The sequence below is a fragment of the Drosophila hydei genome, unplaced genomic scaffold, assembly GCF_003285905.1.
Source record: "Drosophila hydei strain 15085-1641.00,03,60 unplaced genomic scaffold, DhydRS2 tig00000060-arrow-pilon, whole genome shotgun sequence".
Lineage (NCBI taxonomy): Eukaryota > Metazoa > Arthropoda > Insecta > Diptera > Drosophilidae > Drosophila > Drosophila hydei.
In genome coordinates, this window is record NW_022045656.1 from 5,106,479 (window position 1) to 5,121,015 (window position 14,537).

The 14,537-nt window shown below is 37.5% G+C and overlaps 1 protein-coding gene across 3 annotated transcripts; it reads right to left on the minus strand.

The window, feature by feature from the left end:
• Positions 1-8,624: 8,624 nt before the first annotated feature.
• Positions 8,625-10,962, minus strand: LOC111593622 (myotrophin-like). Of its 3 annotated transcripts, none has more exons than XM_023306511.2 (4): positions 10,415-10,962; positions 10,240-10,337; positions 9,831-10,155; positions 8,625-8,891 (listed from the first exon to the last, which is right to left on the minus strand). In XM_023306511.2, the coding sequence occupies exon 1, from the start codon at positions 10,876-10,878 to the stop codon at positions 10,501-10,503; it is 378 nt and encodes a 125-aa protein (XP_023162279.1). In that variant the 5' UTR covers positions 10,879-10,962; the 3' UTR covers positions 8,625-8,891; positions 9,831-10,155; positions 10,240-10,337; positions 10,415-10,500. The 3 variants fall into 3 exon arrangements, with proteins under 3 accessions (XP_023162279.1, XP_023162262.1, XP_023162271.1); XM_023306494.2 differs by having other exon boundaries at positions 8,627-8,898; XM_023306503.2 differs by lacking the exon at positions 8,625-8,891 and adding an exon at positions 9,502-9,665.
• Positions 10,963-14,537: the final 3,575 nt, after the last annotated feature.

Below are 14,537 nucleotides of genomic sequence, written 5' to 3' on the forward strand. Positions count from 1 at the left end.
GGAGCACATCTACCTCCTCCCAGCCGCATGCCACGCCCCCTTCACCTGTGAATGTCCTTGAGTGCGGTGCTAAACTTTTAGCATCGGCTGCAACTTTACGCACAACTTGCGCACATAATTTACCGCCCCCCTCAATGTACGCCCCTGCGTAATTATTGGCCAGATGCAAGCGCTTGTTGTTGCCTGGGCTTTGAGTTCAGGCTGGGGCTCGGGTTATATGTGAGTGCATTAGAGGCAGCCACAAATTGTTTGGTTTGCTTTTCGCGCAAATTGTGGCCATAATTTTTTGCACAAGCTGCTACAAACTAGGCTTCATTATGGCCCGAATGCAGCTCTATCAGAGCTGAGCCACGTTTCGAGAATGGCTAATAAATAATTTTTATGCTCCACGTTTCAGAACATTGTGCATAATTATGGCAGCTTTAAGAATATTTCTTGGTTTTCATTTAAGCTAAATCGATAAAGAAGTTCCTCTTGAATAAATATCTTTTAGGCTGTCCCTTCAACGTTTTTGTCAGGTCCACTCTAAACCTATCAAATTGGACTTGTAAACTTATCTGATTGCTTGAGTCAAAATATTTAGTTTTACTTTAACTTGATTGTCTTTAAGTTAAGACGCGAAAATGTAATTGAAATTTTTAATTGCCAGCTGCAACATGCCATTAAAGTGCATGGAGTATAGTTAAATTTGTTGTCAATAAATATTTAAATGTTGCCTAATTGCCAATGGCTGCAGTTGCAACAGCAATCAATGGAGGCCTATAACAATTGCAATTTCCAGGAATCGTTTGGCCCCACATGTCCTTGTCTCTGTTACACAGCGAGCATTATGAAAGGCCCGACAGCGTGTTGTAGTTGCGTGGGTGGGTGTGACAAGTGCCACAAATCCCACATCAATCAAAATGTGTGTGTTGCCTACAACAACCACAACAACGATAATACGTAACAATAGATATGGAATTCGCTCCATCTCCCTCGCCCTCGCCCTCTCTCGCTCTGCCCTCTTCCTCCCTCTCTCTCTGGCTCTCTGCTGTATTGGCGACAATTGACCCGTTGCGAAATTAAACCAAGATTGACTAACCACTAAGGACAACATTGCAAGCCCAAATTATAGCGCCCATCGATCGGGCCCGCTCAATCAGGCCCACGTGGATTGCCGCACGCCTTATGCGCAAGTTCCACAACAGTAAATTGTGGGGCACGGCACAGTGTGACGAAACCTGAATAAAAGTTGAACTGGAATCGAAAAAAGAAATAAGTCAGATTTGTATAATCCGTATACTAAACCTATATAGTGGAATCTATTAATCAGTTTTAAATTTTTAATCCTTTTTTTTGCCGCATTTTTCCGCTTTTCAGTTCGCCTGTGCCTGCTGGAAATGGCTTTGCATGCAAATTATGATATTATACCACGACTTACGGCTTCAAAACACACACCAACGCACACACACACTCACACACAGGGTGAGCGCTGGTCTAGCTGAGCGCGTGCAAACTTTAAGTTTGCAGGATGTGTCCTTCGTCCTTTTCTGCATTGATTTTGTATTTCCAAGGAAGCCGCGCGGAAGCTTGTTAGCCAGAACCTCCGTCAGCCAGCCCCAGTTAAAAATTTTGCTTTGCATGCAGTTTTCTGGCTCACCGCCCAGATCGCCCTTGCAGCGGGCGCGCCCACATAGAGACAGAGAGCCTCAGCCCGAGCTATTACGCTGGCAAATTGCAATGTAATTAGTTTTTACATTTCTATATAGTCGGGAACGTATAATTGTGGAAAATGGCATTTCTAGTTAATTAATGGCTTGGCTAGGACAGCCACGGCGTAACAGTGAAAGAGATGCGAGATGTGTAACAGAGAGAGAGAGAGACAGAGGGCGGTCCCTTTCGGTCTGTCTGCCCCTCTCAGCTGCTGTTATGTGTGAAACTTCGCTGCACACTTTGCGCCGTGTGCAGTCAACAAAAAGTGCAGTCACCTACATGTTGCAGTCTCTTCCCCTTCCCCATCTCTTTACTCTTGCCCAGCCCTTCCTTTTGTTCACGCCCCTTGCCCGCTGACAACTTTTGCTTGAATTGCTTGAAAATTTAATTAAAATGTTGGCATTTTTTGTGCTCGAATTGATTTTTACGAGTTTGCCAAAAACTGAAAAAAGAATATTATCAAAAGAGCTCAGAATATTTACAAAAATATCACACATAAATGTATATGTGTGTGTGCGTGTGTGTGGGCGTGGCTCTTCTCCCTGCCACATACAATTGAGCCACGAAGCGCCGAGTGCACAAAAGCTCAGCTCGGCTCAGCTCCGTGTTGATTCAATTACGAATATGTTTGATTAAAATTTAATTTTCTGTTAACTGTTTTTTTATTTTGTATTTTTTTTTCAGCTTTCGCATTTGCTTTTGCTGCATATTTTTTGTATCTTTTGGCCGCCTTTTGTGCAAATTTAATTGTGGCAATTGAGTCGTCTTCAAAGAGGGAAAGCCAAGTCACATAATATTTTCTTAATAAAGTATTACATAATTGTTATTAAAGAAAATGATACTGTTTTTGAGCTAGAACAGCTAAGTTATGATTATTGAATATTTGATTCTTATGTTAGTAAAACATAAATTTGAAGAACTGTTAAGTAGCATTGCGTTATGAGCGAAGAGCGATATATACCCGAGGTTCATAAGGGCGAACCAATGACCACTGCATAGGGTAATCTTCTAGTATTGTGAGGTTTGAAAGCGAGAGAGTCGCTTCGAACAAATGAGACGCAATCGACGTTGTAAAAGCAACCGAACTTGAGGCACTAAGCAAGAAACAAGAGGTGCAGTCAGCATATGAATAGAGAAGAGATAACAGAGAGAGAGAGAGAGAGACTTGCCGCTTTCTGAGTGTAAAATGGAGTGTGAAATGCCTACAGAGGCTGAATCAGAATCACTCCATCTCCACACTCACATGTTCATCATCATCACATCACTCAGAGCATAACATAGTTAGTAGGCTGACGCTTTCGCTTAAAGTTGTCATACAGAAATTTATTTATCAACTCAATTACCTATCGATAAGCGATCATCAAGCAACCGACGCCTAAGACAATTTCAAGTATTTAATTAACGCCAAGAATCTCATTACTTTGTAAGCGAACAATGCCTGCATTGAGCCAACGCTGGAAGCACTGTCAACAAAAAGTTAACAGAGAAATGGACATAATTAAACATAAATTAGCAAATGTACAAAACGTATAGTAGTATAATAGTTTAAAGGCCAGCATATCTGCAATTAAGTTAGTTTTTAATGCATTTATTATTTCTTGATTCAAGCAAAACACTTTTCTTTTGAATCGAAGCGCTGTTTGCTCACTTAATGCCAGAGATCAACAAATAAAATCTCTGTCAAAGGCTGACATGCAAAAATTTGCATAAAATATCAACAACAACAACAAAGCCGAACAAAATGCGAACACGCCCCAATGTAAACAGCCGCAGTTGAGCTGAGTTGAGTTGGGCTGAAAGTGAAAATCGAATAGAAAATGCTACCGTTTATATATTTTGGCAGCGCGCTTTGTTCGCTTGGCCATTGAATTTGTTGCTGCATTTATTTATTATTTATTTTGGACGCCTAATTTAAATAAACATTTATTTGCACAAAGGCACAAATAGGTTGAGCAAATGACTTCCTGAATTACAGCCCAAACAAACAGCCAGAAAAAAGCGAAAAAATAAAGGAGAAGAAAAATAGGAAAAACAAGCAGAGCCAAATTGCATAATCAGTGAGACAAATGCAGCGGATTATGAAATCCTTCGCTCAAAGGCTACCCGGCACTGCGCGGCGTGGCGCGGCTGGAAGCCGCAGACGGTCCAGACGGAAGGCTGCCAAGCAACGCCAGCAACAATGTAACCTGGCTCTGGGCTTGGGGAAAACTGGCAGCAACCTGTCGCATATTTAAAGCGATTAACGGCACGATTTCAGCCAGCAGCTCGGCCTCAGCGCCAGAAATTGAAATTGAAATGCTTTTGGCAGCGCCAACACTTTTGCTACTCATATAGGGCACATGGGTAGATTAGCTAACTCAGTCGGTTGGGCGAATTGAGCTAAAAGGGTAAGCAGGCTTGAGAGTATTTTCATAAGCAAAGCTTAATAAAGTGTGTTACATATCATCACATAAAAGTAGACAAATTTGCAGCAGGCAGATTAAATAGATATGAATTGAAAATAAAATATTTTTTGAAGCACACGTCTTGAACTCTGCTTGGCCCATAAAATACTAAAAGTTCTTAGCACTGGCTAATAAATATTTGTTACATTTGCGGGTCTAAGCATCGGAATATATTTGATCAAATGATGAGATAGTTAAACTCTTTGCCTGTTATAATGTATTCAAATATAAAAGGACTTTTTAACGTTTGATTATATATGTATGTAATCAAAAAGGTATGTAATCAAATTATTTTAAAAGTAAATGAAATTCTTAAATTTTATATTTTTCAAGCCAAAAGTATAACGATCTATATGTCTAATCGTATCTATATATTATAGTTTTCCTATGTCTATCAGCTTTAATAGCGATTTTGGATCCAGTATAACAGTAAAATTCAACCTTTGATTTTTTCTCCAAATCAAATTTCCTCCAGATCTTCCTATCAACATTTTTTAAAGATCAATTTTGCTAAGTTTGTTTGAAAAATTAAGTAAGATAGTTCACAGTTAAAAATTGATGACCCATTTTTAGCAAATTCAAAATAATTTTTTTTAAATTTTATTTAAAAAAACAGGTTCTGAAAAGATACAGACACAACTATTATTGTACTTAAAGAAGAATAGAACATAGTAGTATAGAAAGTATGAAGGACGCTCAATGTAAAAAATTGAAAATACCAAAAACAATTTAAATTTCTGTATGGAAATATAAAAATTGTATCATTTGGTTTAAAGGGCAGTGCATATTCGTTGTACTCCGTCTTCTGTTTATTTCTTGGCTTGTTTGTAATTTTCTCTTGTTGTTGCTGTTGTTGTTATTGCAATTCGTGTAGCTGGCATCGCAGACAAAATTGAAAACGTTTGTAAATACTTTGAAAGCATTTGCAGCAATTGAACAAATACAAAATGGTTTTTAGCCGTCGCTCTTTGGGGAATCGTAAAAAATAATATATATATATATATATATATATATGTAAACTATATATATTTATATATGTAGTCTGCATACTTGCCGCGTCAGTTTGTTGTTTCTGTTTTCTGTTTCTATTTATTTGTATTATTTGCCAGCTTTTCCTTTCGGCCTTTCCTCCAGCCATGGCAATTGACCTATAAATAAAGTTGGCAGCCAACACAACAGCGGCCAAATATGGCACACCGAAAATTGTGCAATAAATGCACATAAACTGCAAATAATAACTACATAACAGCAGTAACAACAGCAATGCCAGCAACTGCAGCAATATTTATAAAAGTATCAGAAACCACGCTCTCAATTTCCTAGCCAATTGGACATTTCTTTAACTGGCCAAGCGCAACTGATTGACTTTTGAACTTAGACAATTTTCGAGGCGGCAACAGAAAAATGGTTAAGTAAGAAATTTTCCTCTGGCAGAGATTGTGATTGCATAAAAATGCAGAAAAAAAAACATAAGTATATATTTTACATATGTATTTGTGAGTAAAAGTTTATCTGACTATGCAGTCTTTCATTATGGCACTTATAGCAAGCCTCATGCTACACATATTAAGTTATAATTACGTATAATATGCCAATACAACAAATAAGTAAACTAGAATAGAGCCTGAAGGAAGCAACGCTCCAAGGCTTCGCTTAATGGCCGAGTTATTGCTCTCTAAATCAAATCGCTTTTCATGCGACAAATCATATCGCTTTATTGCTCTATTTGAAGGCTCGTTGCGTGCACAGCAAAACGGCTTGTTAGCCAGCATAAAGTCGTTTAGAAAGGCAGCTTTAACTCTTTAAGAGTTAAGCCAAGGCAGATGAACTGAATGGCATTTGGGAACAAAGTTCAGTTAAATGCTTTATTATTTTATTGTATTACAAGAGGGAGATTCTACTTCAGTTTAAGTCTTTATCCATATATATATATAATGTCAAAGCAAACTCTACAGAAAACATTTATCAGCTGTTAAATGAGTTGTCAAATAAATGAGTATTGGCGACACAAATATAGGAAGCTCTAAAGTAAATCAATTTTTTGTGGTAAAAAAATTAATTTTCTATAATTTAAGGAGGTCTTGTTTTAAATATAGTTAAAGTTGAAAAAGGTTTTTATTTGCAAATTTTTATTCTATGGAATATTTGAATGCCAATTGAGATAAATATTTAAAGCAAACTACGCCAATTGTTATTTTGAAATCAGTTTGACTTGACTAGAAATACCTAAATTTTGAGCCAATTAATTTCAATTTGAAGTAAAATATGTTCGGTGTTTAACCGAAGACTTAAAAGCTCTTCTAACTATTTGCCGTGATGTATTTTAAGACTTCCACCTATAGCTGGCTGGATTGGGTTACATTTCTGCTGCACAACAATTGATGATGGCCTCTTAGTTTATGCCTCGCTTCCAGCTACTGTCTGTCCAACAAGTGCCAAACGCTGCTCGTAAACTAAAACCAGCTTCAACAACTAACAAAAAGAAGAAAAACCCAAAGCTCAACAAGCTAACGCACACACACGCAGTGTAAATGTATAGCAGTTTGCGCTGAGGATGTGTTTGCCCTGAAGCATGCTTCATGGGGAGAGAGGGACGGAGTGGGAGAGCGCATTATACTTATATCATAAAACAAAGAATTTTGGTTATTTTTCGCAAAGCTTCTCTCTCTTTCTCTGTCTCTTTCTGTATAGCCGCAGGGCTGGCATTTGGTTGTAGTGGCGCACTTAATGGCAAAAGCTTTTATCAGCTCCGATTACACAATTTAAAGCAACAAAACTGTCACTTTAAATGCAATACAAAGTGCACCCCCTCGTGTAGACCCCTTCCTTTTTTTACTAGATTTTTGGCATGGCACCTGAAGCCTTGTTGGCTCATTGAAAAGTCCTGTGGTTGCCCCACCGCAACATTGTTGCCGAAAACCAACGTAACCCAAGCCAAGACAGACGCACAGCTGGCAACATTTTCCCTCCCCCACTCTCTGTGTCTCTTCAGCTGGCAAGTGCTCCTACTACTTGCTGGGCAAGCGTAACTCAGCTTAAATAAATTTAATTTAATTACCAGTAAAAACCGCATGAGTGACTCCCAGCTAGATGAGTGAGCCGTGTGCAAGGACGTGCCTGCTATCTAGCACACAGTCGCAATTTTCACAAACACTGAAGAGTCTTACCTGGCTTAAGTGTATCTATGTGTGTGCGTGTGTTTATTTAGGAAATAACATTTTTGTGGCAACACATTTTTGGATTTTATTACAGAGTTGAGTGCGTGGCGTTACCTCGCCCTCGCCCTCTCCCCACGCCACGCCCTTTCCCGCTCTGCCTGAGGTCAGCTTGCATTTTATCATTAGAAGCAACGATAAATAACCTTAATGTAGTGGCCGCTGCTGTAGCTGCCTTTGCTTTCTAGCTTAACATGTTTAATTACAAGCGACTCTCATCTCACATATCACATTTCAAAGCATACTTTTAGGCGGCGCGGAAAAAAGTGCTCGTGAAAGTGTTGCCGAAGCAAACGGGCCACGAGTTGACACTACACACACACACATACACACACAGACACACACACATTAGATTCTCTTTGGCTGGGACAAGGTCAAGTGACTCGAAACTCTTGCTGCTGCACTCGACGCTCGACGGCACGATTATTATGCAAATTGGCCTGGCAGTGTTGGCACACGTGGGCAAATACTTGAGCGGCGGCTTAATGGCGAGCTGCAGCCACTCGAGACACAAAAGTGAGAGTCAACTCAATATAACCAGCAAGAAAAGCGGCTGCCTTACGATCACTATTAATCTGCAACCCGACTTACCTGCTGTGTCACTCTGCGCGCTTATGACGTGACAGGAACTCGACTATGGCCGTGTGCACAGGGCAAAAAATTATATACCATAGTTATCAAGAAAATATTTATGCTTCAGATAGATAGGCTACAATTCTTGAGGCTTAAGAAATCGGAATATATTGATATATAAGTACTTCAATACTTCAAGCAAATTCATTTTGGGACATCAACGAACAGAATCTTCACTTAACTAACAAACATAACAATTGAAGCTACATTTTATTTAAATTAAATATAATTATGTTATTTGATTCAAATATTTAATCGCAAATAAATTCTATTTTATTCGATTTTATATGCCCTTAATTTTGCTATTTAGCATTTTGGTTTCTTATGTATTATTTATTTCTATTTAGATGTTTTATGAAGATTCGAAGGAGGTTCAGTAAAGATTATTCATGTTTGCAGAAAAATAAAAAAGAAATTCTTTTAAAGGAAGCTACAACTAGTAATTGAGTTCTAGTATGATAATCTTCATCTAATCTGCATACTAAATATTCCATACAAGTTTGACATACTTAAAAAATAAACAGATTGTAATAAATTGAATAAATAAAAACAGTATAAATATTTAATATTATATAAAAGATATCAAACTTATAAATGAAAGCAATTTGTATTTCTACAATGAGACAATGAGTACGCATTCCTTATTCCCAAAAATCTGCTAGTTAACAGCTGTTAAATAATTACATTTTTTCTATTCTATCTGTCAAATCTACAATTAAATTCCATTTTTGAGACTCGATTATCAACTTGATTGTTCGCCTTAGTATGCAGTGGTTTCTTTCATTGACCTTCTGTTGACCTTCTGCACATTAGCGTTCACCTGGCGATTCCGCCAATTTGCTTGAGTCTCAGTACAAATGTCCCAGTTGAATATGCAATGCATTTCTAGTCGGCTTTCTGGTCAATTCTGTTCGCTTGATATTTGTTGAATAAAAAGTATAAGAGATAAAAGAAAAAATTTAAAAATACTTGTTTTATTGTTTTAAGATTCAAATCAATTCTTTTAATTCGTATGTGCAAAAAATACCCTACCTCATTTAATAAAAAAGTCAAACATGATTCTTTTATCTCACATTTATTTTTATCTCTTAATAAGCCTTTCATTTGGTATAAACATTCATAATAATATTACTTGTTTAATTAAAGCACAAAATAAATTGAATGGGGAGATTGATATTTTCTAGTTAAATTCTAACAGGTATTCGAATCTGCAATTTAAATTGAATTATTTTTGACAAAAAATTAAAAAACTATGTTTGAATTTAGTGAAATACATTTGAATTTAATTTGCTTAGTAAATATTAAAATAAGTATATTTTAAGTATATGCTAATTCTAATTATGTAGTTTAGTTGCCTTTCAAACGTAATCAGTTTTTAAACACATTTTTTAATAAAGCAATCATTCACTCCGCATGGGTGTTTGGGCTGTGCTCTCAAACTCAGTTAGTTCCACACATAGACCCAGCTGTAGAGCTCACCCTCGACTTTCATATGCACAACTCTCTCTCTATCTTTCTCTCTGTCTCCCTCTCGCTCACTGTTAGCTTATTCAGCAAGTCCCGTTGCCTGGTAACCTAGTTTAATAAATAATTCGCTATTTTTTGCTTTAGCCTTCTCTTTCATAATAGTTGCCTCTCTATCTGGCGCTTTTGTCTTCGGCAAGTCATTCATGTGTGCAATCTGTGGGTGTGACTAATTCAATTACAACGCCCAATTGTGCATGCCTCGGTGCATGCACCTCCCTCTCCCATCCCCGTATGTGTGTGAGTGTGAGGTGTATGTGTGTGTGTGAGCCGTGATTTTTCATTTTCATTTCACGCTTTCTCTCTCATTGTCTCTACTCACCTCTCTCTCTCTCTCTCCTTCTGTCTGCTGCTTTCCAATTCAGAGCGCTTAGGAATATGTGTGAATTCCATTTAGGTCTGCTCTCTGGACTCCTGAATATCGCGTTTTCGATTCACAGTTGCCCGCGTTTCGTGTCGCGTTTCCCATTTAATTGTTTTTTGTCACACGAGTTATCCATCTCTTCTGGGGCGTGTCGTGTTCAAAATTGAAATTAACTAACTGCCGCCGCCCCCTCTCATCTATGTTTGAAGCTCGTCATTCCCTGCATTTTGGCTGTGTAATCAAAATGATTTGCAGCCTGCCAGAGCCAGAGGCGTGCGAAATGCTTCAGCAATTGAGCATTGGGTGTTAATGGTCAGAAAAGGTTATCATCCATAGCTAACAATACCTAAATAAATATATGACTTACCCTTGATATTTTATGGATAACATCAATAAGAATAATCATTATTATAGAAAAATATTATGTTAATTATGTTAAGGTTTACTTCGAGATGATTTGCATGTCTGAAATGAATTAGAGAATTAACTTATAATGCATATATCCTAGTATCTACTCTTCAAAAATCTGTTTTCAAACAAACCTTTAAGTTAAAGTGAAACTAAAAATTTAATGCAAACAAAACAAATAAAACGCAAACTCTAGCAAATATCTTGTCCGCTCGCTTGATCAGCCAATGTTGGGATCCATGAGCAGCTTTTTAATCTCGACCTTCTCGGCTGCCTCCACGTAGTTCTGGCCAGTGGGCGTAGTTCCCCCTTTATTGGCGCCCTGCTTGAGCAGATACTGAACGCATTCGGTGTGCCCCTCCCAAATGGCAGCCAAAATGGGCGTAATGCGATATTTATCCACCTTATTAACATCAGCTCCGATCTGCACAAGATACTTGACCATCTTCAGCTGGCCAAAGTCGGCTGCATAGTGCAAGGGAGCACGGCCACCAATGAATTCGTTAACATCTCGGTTCGATTGGTCGAATGCCAGCTGCACCGCATCGATTTCCCCGTTCTTAATATTCCAAATTATATTCTCATCGATCTCGCCCATTTTGATATTTTCTATATATGCACAAAAGTTTTGTTCACCCAATATATATAAATATATATGTATATGTATATAGTTCACTGAATTGTAAGGCAATGTACTGGTTCGATTCCTTAGCCTAACTACGTCTGTGCAAGAGCCAACTATTCTCAAATTCCGGCGACTGATCGAAGTGTTTCTCACAAGCCCCAAGCATGGGTATAGTTGGCAAAGCTATCGACACTCGAGCATCTTGATGATCTGGGCGCAAACACATTGCGAAACGTGATTTGTAAGGTCATCATTCAAAAGGCATCGAGTGTGCGACAGACTGAGAGACAGACAAAGGCTCAGGCAAAATTAAAATGGTTATACATTCATGTAATTTAACGAACTGCCCAGCAAACTAAACTAAACTAAAACGAACTCTAAAGAGGAAGCTGCTGCAGACGCTGTAGAGGTTGCTGCTGCTGCTGCTGTCTGTGATATTGGCGATGCCAAGCGTGAGATTATCGACGATTGTATGCAGCGATGATGATGCTGATGAGGATCAGGATGCAACAACAGCAGAGCAGCAGCAGCAGCAGAAGCAGCATTAGCGACTACATTGGCATTGGCTATGGCTATGGCCATGGCCATGTCGATGTCGATGGCTCCCGTAAGCGGCCAAAACAATGCAACTGCAGCTCAAGTTCACTTTTCATGCACTGCGCTGAGCTGGAAGCTGCGCTCGAGCTCCAGTCATTGACTTCAGTTATCGCACGCCAAAAAGACAAAACAGTTGCATGCCCAGCGCTCAGACAGAACCGACAAACAGGCAGCCAGACGGAGCGACATCCAGACAGACAGACAGGTTGGCAGGCCTTAGTCAGGGCAGGCAGCGCTATCTGCATGCGATCAAATTTCCAGGGCTTCTGTTGTGCACAGCTACACTGACAGAATCAATATTAAACTCTGTGTACTTTTCGTATGAAAGAGTCAAGAGAAAATAAATAAAATATAGGAAATTTGCTCAAAATTAAATTAAGGAAATAGAAAAGTAAATTGAAAATTTTTCTTATAATAAAAAAAAATATTAAATAAAATAAATAAAATACAATAAAATATTAAATAAAACAAATCTTTAAATCCAAAAGAATTAAATAAAAATAAATAAACTTAGCTTAATACAATTTAGAAAAATGTGTATTAGAAGAAAAAGAAACTTTTTTAATGTAATCAAATAAAAAATAATAAAAAGAATATAATTTTATTTTAATAATTTTATTAATTTCAAAAAATAAAAAAATAAAAATAACACAGCCAAGATTAACAAATTATGAAATTAAAAAAAAAAGTTTTTATGAAATTGTCATTAGAGAAGGGAACTTTATCATGAGGCTTAAATTACGCCTTAAATATTTTTAAGCTTAAATTAATTTTAGTAAAAATAGAATAAACTAAAAAAAGTCCTCAGCTTCGACCCACGCTCCATTTAGTTACTTATTTTTCGCTCAGTGTATGAATTGCTGTGTATAGGGCGATCATATTGAGCGTCTGCTTTTGACATTTTGGACACAATTTGAACCTTTTACTTTTGGTTTTTGTTGTTTCCTTCAGCTGGTTTTTGGGGCCAGAGTGTAAGCCACGATTTCCAGCTTAAGCGCAGTTCCAGGAACTCTCGAGAGTAGCCGGCCCCATGCGCGACTCCCCCTCACGCTGCCTGCTGGCTGACATTGATTGAGAAATTGATTTAAGCAGCGTTCTCGCTGATTTCAATCGGTTAAAGCGCGCAACTGTCTGTCAGTTAAGCTCCTCAACAGCCCTTCGTTTACCCCTACCCCACTCCTCGTCGCCCTCGATCCTCCTGCCGCACAAGCAGCATCCTCAACAGTTTTGATTTAAAAACTTTTTGATTTAATTGCTGTAAATGCAAAATCGCATTTTTTGGTATTTTACGCGCTCTCAACTGATTCGCAACTAAATCAATTTAAATCATATGCATATCTCATGCAGCTCTGCTTCGCTCTCCATGTCCAATTTAATGGAAAATGTAATTTATAAAATTTCATAAACTTTTGCACAACTACAAAAATGTTTTGCTGTTGCTGTTGCTGCTGGAAAGTTAGTTTGTGGCAAATATTGTTGCACATGACTGCTAATGACAGATGCCAGTCAAGTTATAGTGGGGCCACGTAGCACAACAGCTGCCAACTATTGAGGTGAAGTCTACTTCAGGCTTTGCTTGACCTTCGTTCTGTTACATGGCGTAACTATATTTGTTGCGCCAATTGCGTTAAGTGAACGTTGAAAAAGTAATGCAACAATTTCTAAATTGGTGTCTCTGGCAGTTAGAATGATTCGAGTAATAAGCTAATGGATTGAGAACTATAAATATTAGACGGAATGGCATAAACAATGAAGTTCTTGAAGGTCATGCACAAAGCTTGCTTAAAGAAATGGGTTAATTGTATATTGATTGACGAAAATAGAATAATAAACACAAGGAATTGTGCTCCAACTTCTGCTTAATGTATAGATACTGTATTTTTGGAGTCCTATAATTGATATTCATAGGTTTTACTGAGTTGCTACTATTAGACCTGAACCTCTTAATATTAATGTGGTTTATAGATTATTAATCAACTTCCCTTGACAACTAACAAAGGTAGATTATATTTCGAGCTTGAAGTCAATATTAGCAGATCAGTCTCTAGTTTAGTCTAGATCATACTGAAGACAATTTCGAGTGGCTTAAATCGAATGTGTTTAGCCAGAAGACAACCGGGATCACATATCATGATGCAAATGAGCCAATGGAAAATTGTTTATCTCATGACATATTCTTGAATCTAACTGGATCAAGGCTTACGCCTACTTTGTAAAGTCTAAAATGCCCACTTTTAGTTTAGAGTAGAACGCAAAGAGGATTGTGAGAAAAATACTTTAATTTGAGTCTGGCGCAGCAACAAATTCCTTTGAATGATCATATCGATTTCATGCCACGCAGCTGGCAAGCAAGAGTAAAGTGATTTACAACTCAGCATTATGCCAGAAAATGTATGTAAAACAGCTTTGATGAACTTGCACCAATCTTAAATAGTAAATTTTCCTTTTTTAATAGTCACTACAATTTTTGTGAGAAACTAAATTTTGATAGTTTTTCTTATCAAGTGCCAATGTTCCTACGTTTGTAACAAAAACTACCTAAAACATCTATATATCAAATAAACCTACATTCACTTTAGCAAAATAATTCTAAACTCTATAACTATATAACAAGGTATAAAAAATGATATATACGAAAGCTCTTCAAATATATTAACATTTCATAAAACTTAATCAATCTACAGATTTGTTTTCTAAATATACATTTTACAATACTTCTTATAATTTGTCGTTATTGTTAAAGATCTGACCTTCTCTACAGCCTTCTGCAGCTGACTTATCTAAAGTCTACATCACATTCTTTCATTTATACTACATTGTTAAGGGTCCAACTACATCTTTAAAATATATTTCATTGCAGTTGTTTAGTATGCTAAATATACAGCGCTAAGCAGGTCTAACGCATAAATCAAATTAAATACGTATTTGTTGAAAACTGGCCTAGAGATACATATCTATAAAATAAACTAAAATATTTTGTTATGCTCATTAGGGGGCAACACTGCAGTCGGACAGATAGAGGAGCAGAGTAAGAG